Raw genomic sequence first — 9,176 nt, 5'->3', positions numbered from 1 at the left:
CGGCTCGCCTCTGGTTCTTCGAGTCCCGCATATAATCCACGGCGACGGGAGTGTGAGTGGAGGCTGATGGAAGCCGGCGAGATGGACGGGAGGAAGAAGAGAGGGGGGGAAATCCCCAAAGCCGCTGCAATTTGGATCCTTTCCACCCTGATCCTTGCCGCTATCACTCCGGTCTCCTCCATTGACGACAAATGCGCGGCTTGCAACGCTGTCGCGGTAATTCGCTTTCTCCGATCCGCTTAAAACCCTCGATTTTTCGCTTTTTAATCTCCTCCAGTATAGATGAATCTCTCTCTACGGTGAGAGTGTTATAAAGAAGTCTGAGTTTTTGGTCTCTGGTACGAATATCTGATGGCATTTTTTTACCTTTTTGGATTATAGCCAGGAAAATAACGATTCCATAAAAGCTTATCCTTTGACTTCACTTAGCCTACTGATCTACTTATTGTATGAAAGCGAAGAAGATGAGAAAGATGACATTTTGCTATAGAAATGGATATCCAAGCTTGGATCTTTATACATACATCAATTTATTTATTTACTTGCATCCATTCGAACAGCTATTATAGTTTGGGTCGTCTATATGCTAACTGGTTGTGCTGATACCGTCACAAAATCAGCGTGATATTGCTTTCGAGAATAATTATATGTATTTAGCTCAGTTGTTAAATCGTATATTCATGAAATAAACCAAGTTTCTTTTTCATAGATGTTGCTGGGATCTGACTTCTGTGCTGAATGACTTGCAGGCTGAGCTAGAAATTGGACTTTCAAAAGTAAGTTTCTATATCTACCTTTTCAAACTGATGGATTTTGTCTGATTTATCTCAGGAACTTTTGTGATTGTAAAGCATGGCCTTACCTGTCATGTTACTCTGTATTACTCAAGACATAGCCTTTGAAGTTCATATCTTTGAGCTTATAAATTGTCCATGTTTAATTATTTATCATTATATTGTATGCTGATCATCTGTTGTTATTATCTTTACCGAAATGATCTTACGGTTTGCTTTAGAAGCATCTGTAGCATTGAAATGGTAGGGGATGATTCCCCATTGTGGGTAGCAGCGGCATTTTCAAAGGGGAAAAAAAAAACTTTCGAGTGTCAAATCATTATAACCACTAAAGCTGAAAAAAATTTCTTGTTCTACTTGCATTTTTTTCATTGTGTTTTTATCAGCTGCAGCACATTGATGGGCCCTAAAGGATTATACTTTCACTTGTCTAGAAAGATCATGATATATAAATGCAAAATAATAAGAAATCACATTATAACATGGTGGTAAGGCTTCTCTGTTCAACCTCATTCCAACCCTCTCCTTGAATGATGCATCCAACCCACAAATTTCATGCAAGTCTCACATGTTCTCACTATCCTTGTGTGCGTGACAGCAAACATTACTATCTACAGATTGCTCCTGACCACCTCTATAAGTTATATAGTTTGATAAAACACAAGCAACATATACCCAAATGAATGGGATGTCATGGTGGTTATGGTTATGGTGTGATGCTTAATGTACATGGCAAATGTGAGTATTTCCTTTTCCCTCTATAAATTCCTGTTACCAGTCTGACCTTTTCCAACTGTTTGTAAGTTATAACATTTCGTTCTATTTTCTGTGTATTCTCCTTTCACAATTGTATGCATGCTATTGATGGTTTAATCCTATTGATTGATTTATAATACAGTTCCAGTCAATAACACTGTGGCTATACTTGCTCCAGGAGAAACCAAGAAACCATTTGGACATGCGCCACCGTCTGGATTCTAGAGGTCAACGTGAAGGGAGAGTCATTGATTACAAGTATCAATCTGAAAACCAAAAGTTTCATTTTATTTTCAATCAGCATGTGGCCTTCCTCTCTTATCATGCCAGATTGTTAGAAACCATTCCAATGACATTGCGGACATCAATGATTTCGATCGTCTTAATGTCATTGAGCCCATCATACCAGTAACATGATTTGTATCACACGTTATATTTCTAATATTTTCTTAACCTTCAGACTTTGTCACTCAACAATACCATATCACACTATGTGCACCATGTTGTCCTGTTCTAATTCCATGATGATGACACTTCCTACATTCTGTTACCCAACTTTATCAATAATGTCTGTACTTTCTGTGAAAATCAATTTAGTATTCAGGACTTTTTAGAATAATAGCTGTGGATCAGGCCCTAGATGAACTTGAAGTTCAGATTTGTATCCGTATTTTCAATCATACCTTAAACAAGAGAATTTTAGAGAAAGGCATGTTTCAGTTAAATCTTACTTCTGAAGGGAACATAAACCTGAACTTGCAAAACAAGCCACTAAGAAGAGGAAGACCGGAAAAGAAAGGTAGTACTGCAAGTACCACATGCAGTATGCAGCAGCACAGAGAACCAACATTAAACAATCTAACCAATTACATACATGAACTAAGGTCACTGCTGGCATTTTTACTCCAGCATCTAGTTCTGATGCCGCTATTCTTAGTTACATGGCGATCCTTATAAAAACTTTGTCCATCTATGATTTTAGTAGAGAATGACATGACGAATCTCATTGTATTGCTTTTATTCAACAGTTATTTTCAACTTCTTTCTTTTGGTGGCTCAAATCACTGTTTATGGCCAGTCTCAAGTTACTTGTCTAGTTTTGAAGTTGAGCCTTTATCAGTTTTACCATTTTCCCCTCTTAAAGCTTATGAACCTCTTAGCACTGAAGATAATGCAATTGAGTGCTTCAGCTCTTATCAGTGCCTCTATGTTCATGTTCATCTAGGAAGTCAATCTATGTATCTATTAACTCATAACCTTCTTTATTGAAGGGTACAAAGTAGATGAAACTCCCTAGATATCCAGTTTCTTTTTAAGTTTTTGGAAAAGTCAGACTAGGTTATCCTTGTGGTAACGAGCTCTATGTGACAATTCATTGAGTTCCTTTGCAAAGATAGACATTATCTAATTTCAATCTAATCAATTCATCAACAAAAGTGTTTTGGCTGAAAAGTTTAACTCTCATACTCTTCTACATTTTAAAATAATGCTATCATGTTCTTTTGTTTTTCCTTTTTCCTTGTGAACAATATGGTTTATTATTTTACCTGGTGGAAGAAATTTATCAGTTTCAAATCATGACTGTTCCACTATTTTGTAATATTTTGGAATTCTTAAAAAGTTTCAATTGATGATTGAAGGAGGTATTCTGGTCCTTTGAGTAATTAAATTTTATTTTAGCATTTTTCAGCTCAAAGTTACTTCTTTAATGTGCCCTTCTCTAATTTATTATGGAGATTTTCTTTACACACATAACCCATGCATGGTGTATTCAATATTCCAGAACTTCTTTCTTTGCATTCAGTGATTCATCAGGAAATGGATTACCTTGAAAATAAATATTCTTGCCAACCAAGCTTATTTATTTGTTCTGTCGCTACAATTCTTTTTTCTTCTTTTGATGCTTAGCTGATATCAAATTGTTAGTTATTCTTTCAAATAGAGTCAGTGAGCTAAGAGTCGTTGAGCTTCTGGATGGACTCTGTGAAAAAATGCAAGATTACACTCTAATGAAGGTAAAGTATACAACTAACCAGATTCCTTGCAAAGTTATTTTGTCCATAAATAGTCCACTCAGTTTCCACTTGTCTTATATTGTATCATGCAAAGTATATATGTGTACATCCATTCGTGTACTCATATGTACCTGTGAGTGGACATGGACATGCATGCACGTGTGTGCTTGCATGTGGTATGCATATGGCTATGGATGCATTTTTTTTATATTATATGATATGGTTGGTATTGCTTAGAATCCAGTCTTAGTGATGAGGAAACTATGTTAGTTGCTAACATATTATACTTTTTGCAGTTAGAGTCAGGCCAAAAAGGATGGGTCAAGGTAAGAGACTGGGACGACCTTAAAACTGGTGAGACTTTAGGAACCTCATGGCCAAATTTTTATCTATTCGTCGCTAATTAGCATCAGTTAATCTTTTTCTCTCACGCATTTTTCTGACCATCTCTATTTAGAAATATGTGCACTTAGAACCCCAAATTCAGATATTCTTGAAAAGAAAATTAGGTAGTTGGGCTTTAGGAGTATGGTTAGTAATTCAATTCTCTCACCAATATTTTGCAAAATGTTCACTTTAGTAGTATGCAGTGTTCATCGACTATTATACTTCTCTTTGAATCATTTTACCTCCTAGCTGTTTGGAGTCTTCTTTAAAGGTGAACTGCACTACACATTCATACCCTGATAATAGCATGTCAACCATCTATCCTTTTTTCTTTTTTCTTTTTTCTTTTTTTTTTTGCACTCCTCAAGCTGAAGACATAATCATTAAGATTGTCCTTGTGATTTGGAAATATGCTGCCAATTTTCTTGAGAAACAAGAAGTACATATATCCACTCACAATCAAAGGAAGTGATGAGAGCATTTAGGAGCTTCTGATGGGATGAAATATGCATTTAACATGTTCATCTCAAAAAATATGTTAAGTACAACATATTTACATCTTGTTGCATGATCTTTGAAACCGGAATGAAATGCAACTGAAAGAGAGAACAACTTTGGTTAAATCCATATTTACCACAAAGTAGATCAATTTACAAATATATAAGTGTTTGTTCCCGGTTGATTCATTTTTATTTTTCTATTTTGAGGACCAGTTGTTATTGAATCTTTTGTGTAGTGGATCTTGAACCATTCCCAGAGCTCAAGGCTGTTTCCCTGTTCCGAAACTTATGCAAAACAACATTAAGTGTAGAATCAGATGAAATATTTGACTGATATTCTGGGCAGTACTTTATATCTCCAAACCAGGGTTTAGAGTACCAGTTAGGGTACGTGTACAGATACGTACCAGCACTGCATGGACTGGTATGTCTGGTGCCATTCTGACACATGGTATGTTTCTGCATGCTGGTGCAGAAAAAATTGCTGGACTATACATGTTTGGTAATGGTATATTGAGAAAACCAGTACAGATACCTCACAAGTGCAATCAAGTATGGTATGAAGTATGAGCCAATAAGTAAATCCTCATTCCAAGCCAATTTGTCTCTGCCCTATTTGTAACATTAGTAAGGTGGTAAATGAGATTTCTACCATGAGATTTTTATCTATCAGATTCTATTGTCTTAACTTGGTGTTCTATAACATTTCTTGGTGATTAAAAATTCAGTGAAGATGACCATCTAAAATTCCAGTCCTACTTTTCTATTGTAGTGAAATTCTAGGTCATTTCTTTATACTTCATGTAAATGTTGGAATGATTTTTAACATTTTTATTGGTCAAAATAATTTTGATTGGATAGTATAGTTGGATGAAAGTTTATAGTTGCCAAATTACAGCTTTTGAGATGACAAAAATGATTGAAGTGTTTGCATGTGATTGTTTTCGCTTCCATGGAAGAATAATTCTGTCTGGAAAGTGTCTTGCCAAGTGTATACCTTGTTTTAGAGATTCTGTCTACAGGGAAGTTAAACACCCTGTGATGCTTCTTTAGGGCTGATCGACACCTAACTATTTATGTATTTTCTTTCCTGGCAAGAAGTTACTATTGTTTTTAGTAGATTTTCTGAAATTTGTTCTCCCCCTTTCATCAGATAAGCAAGAAGCACGTGCTTACTCAAAAAATTTGTCATCCTTTTGTGGAAGGTAAGATGTGCTTTCTAGTTTTATTTGATGAATGATTCCCCAGGATCTTTTAAATTGTTGGTTGTTTTTTATATCAATTTTCTAGGTCTAAGTTTATGTTAGTCCCATGGTATGCATTGTACACTTTATCTGTGCTTTAGTACATTTGTTTGTCAAACTTTTACAGTTTGCTGGATGTCATGTGAGAGTTGATTATAATCCCATTTTCATGGAGAATGATTTTTTGAGAGTATGGTACTTTCTTCCATTCTGTTGTTAGAGCATCATGCCTAACTAAAATTTATGTGAGCAAGTTTCAAAACTTACCTCTATTAGTGGGCATCCCAAATTTTCATTCGGCTCACTGGAGTTGCACAACTTACTTTGCCCTCCCTTCTCTCTTTCCTTTTCATTTCTTTCCCTGTATTGTTTCTCTTTCCTTCAACAATCTTCCTGATTCTAGGATCTAAGCATCACCTTCCCCCTTCTTTTGACAACCTCTTTAGATGAAACAACAACCTTCCATTGACAGGCATCATGCAATGATTTACCCTCTTCTGCATGGAGGAGCTCCAAATTTCCAGTCTGATGATGCATACTTAAGATTTTGAGCTTGCATGATTGCACAAACCATGTAAGGGTGGACTGTTGGAGCTTGAGATATGACCATGGATCGTCCAACAGTGGGACATGCTCCTGAAAACTTGATTGAGGAGATAATGGAACTTACCATGGCCCACTATATGCAAAATTAAGTGAGACAATAATGCCCAAATAACCTAGGTAGCTGATCAGAAATGGTAAGTTGTTTCTTGGGACATAACTGTATTGGACTGCAGGGTTGCCAAATGGTCTATCGGACCCACATATAATAGCTGTTTAACCTTTGGAGTCTAGGCAATTTAGAATTTAAGCTTTTTTTTTTTTTATTAATCTAGCCCACTATGGCTTAAATCACCTATGTGACTCATTTTACCAAGATAATTAAAAATTCCTGTCTATTACTATGCCTCCCAATAATTCCTCAATAAACTTGTTTAATTCTTGGTGCTTTTCTTGAAATGAAAGGGGTGTATTGTGAAAATTGGTCAATTTTAAAAGTCATTGTCTTTATGGACTGGGGCTTACTCCAGTGGTCATACTCCTCTGGACCAGAGGTTCTGAGTCTGAGTCTTGGTTTTGCATTCCCAAGTATTGAAGCCTAGGTAATTACAATGTAGGTCTCTCTCTCTCTCTCTCTCTCTCTCTCTCTCTCACACACACACACACACACACACACAAAAAGGTTCATGGCAATAGGGTGAAGTTTTGGGAGGATGTGGTTCAAGGGCGTAACTTTGTGTAAAGCTGGCTCGACTATCTAATAATAGTGATATGAATGTCCTGTATAGTTTTCTCAGTGATCATAGGTATTACCATGTTGATCCTACGTAAGTGTTATATTATTATAGCATCCTGCTAAAAATTGTTTATGTCACTATTCGGTTGTTTTCTCTGTATTATGAAAGGAGTATCCTAGTTTGTCCCTAACTAATGACAGTTGTTAGCTATAGAAAGTAGAGTGCTCAAGGAAATTTGTAATTTTATCAAACGTTTTCCTTTTGAACTGAATATTTTCTTTCTATGACTACATAAATATTTTGAAAAATAAACATGCAGTGCATCAGAGTGGACCATATTGAACGATACGAACATTATTTCAAGTCTTCCTTGTATCTAATAAATTCTGAATATTTTGGGCAGTGTCTGATATTGTTAATTATTTTACATGCATGAGCCATTACACATTGAATGAAGTGATAGTTCAATTATGCATTCAGGGTTGATCCTTGTTTTACCATGTCATGGTTGCTGGTATCTGCCTGCATTGTATTGTATTGCCTCATCTTCTCTTTGTAGTATGGTATGTCACACTGATACGCCATAGGGTGGGTTGACGACATTATATCATAATATTTAGTAGTCTGCAACTTTGACGGACTCGTATGTTCTGAATGCTGCTTGTATTTATACAGAAGGTAGTTCCTGTGGTTCAGTTTGCTCCTACAGTTCATATCGCATGCTCTATATTGACTGTACCATCAAGTAGGATTTGTAATGTAACCTATGTTCAGCTAGAATGAGCAATTGTTTCACATTTCTTCAATGATTCTTTGATTTATTCAAGTAAGTTTTGACATAGTTTGCTCATTGGTATAGGTTGTTGGAGGAGACAGAGGATGAGGTAAGTTATGTTCCCATGTTATCTAATTTATGCTTGTGCTTTTCTATTCATAGTGTGATAAGGAGGCTGATGTATGACTGTATGGACTAATAACCTTATAGATGGCAAATAGACTAACAGTACCACAGATCTATTTGGTCTGAACTCTGATTGGAGAATCACTTATGATCTTGGTCCACAACTGTATTATGTAATATGTATTCATCGGCAACAACAGTTTTACAGTGTTCTATAAAAATATCATAATCTTAATATCCACTTTTAAAACTGTCTTGTAGAAGTAAACTGTGTCTTGTATTTCTGATAACCAATTTATTTTAGATAACATCCATTCGACTCTCACGTGCAGCTTGCCGAGTGGATAAAACAAGGATCCATAGAACCCGGAGGTGTGAACAAGGCTCTTTGTCAAGACCTTAGCAAGCATTGCAGCTCTTCTAGGTACTCTCAAAATAAATACTTGTACGCATCTGTTGCTGAAACGTCCAATTTAGATGGTTTAATTGGCAATTTTCTTGAGCTGCATTATTTTTTTAATAAAAGAATGAATATCAACTGAAAAGGGAGTCAATCCTATGTATAGAATATATTTGTGCCCAAAAATACCAAATAAATGTTGCCTTATCAGCAGAACTCGGGGTCTAAGATGATCCCATATTTACTGCCCATCCTTTCTTGAAAGACACATCATCCCCCAGCTTGTTTTCTTTTTACTTTTTGGGTGTCTCTTTGATGGACATAATTATTCTCTCATTACATGATTAAGTTGCGGTGCTTAGAATGTTGGGGCTCAAAGTAAAATAGCATATTCTGATCTTTCTCAAAGATTTTTTGGTCGACCATTTCTCCGTGCTCCTTTAGTTAAAACCATACCATTGGTTAAATTCCTTCAGAACATATTCTTGACTCTTCTTTGGCTCTTGAACAGAGAATAAAGTTGTCTAAATTAACTCCTGTTGCATTTCATGCAGGGGGTCCTCTATTGTGGATGATAGAGAATTATGAAGACAAAGCTAACAGCCACTGAGATTTTTTGCTGGTACAGAATGCAAGGAGTTGGAAGCTGTGACCTGACCCATCATTCATGATGCACTTATCTTCTTATTTTATTCTTGGAGCAAATGGTCAAAACCTTTCCAGCCTAGTTAAAAAAAAAAAAAAAAAAGGTCCTCACATAGTCCTCTTCAGTAACATTCTTTATTGATCGACGCAAAATGTTTTGACTATTTGCTGTCATAAACTAATGTGACCTTAATCCTATATACTCAAAAGATCTACATGAGGGACCAAAAAAACAAATAAATAATTCTGCTTCA

The 9,176-nt window shown here is 35.9% G+C and overlaps 1 protein-coding gene across 1 annotated transcript; it reads left to right on the top strand.

Annotated features, from left to right (window-relative positions):
- Positions 1-9,176, top strand: LOC105058887 (uncharacterized). The gene is made up of 9 exons (XM_010941946.4): positions 1-216; positions 750-776; positions 1,729-1,808; positions 3,493-3,565; positions 3,862-3,919; positions 5,606-5,657; positions 7,836-7,860; positions 8,210-8,301; positions 8,832-9,176. The coding sequence occupies exons 1-9, from the start codon at positions 67-69 to the stop codon at positions 8,863-8,865; spliced, it is 591 nt and encodes a 196-aa protein (XP_010940248.1). The 5' UTR covers positions 1-66; the 3' UTR covers positions 8,866-9,176.

This window comes from Elaeis guineensis, chromosome 16, assembly GCF_000442705.2.
Source record: "Elaeis guineensis isolate ETL-2024a chromosome 16, EG11, whole genome shotgun sequence".
Lineage (NCBI taxonomy): Eukaryota > Viridiplantae > Streptophyta > Magnoliopsida > Arecales > Arecaceae > Elaeis > Elaeis guineensis.
Note: the sequence above shows the minus strand (reverse complement) of the source record. Positions and strands in the feature narration are given on the sequence as shown.

Bases quoted from the DNA above. Each gene is read 5' to 3' on its own strand.
- LOC105058887 (XM_010941946.4), top strand. From the start codon at position 67: ATGGAAGCCGGCGAGATGGACGGGAGGAAGAAGAGAGGGGGGGAAATC. The intron at 777-1,728 runs GTAAGTTTCTAT...TACTTGCTCCAG, and splicing joins TAGAAATTGGACTTTCAAAA to GAGAAACCAAGAAACCATTT. The intron at 8,302-8,831 runs GTACTCTCAAAA...CATTTCATGCAG, and splicing joins AAGCATTGCAGCTCTTCTAG to GGGGTCCTCTATTGTGGATG.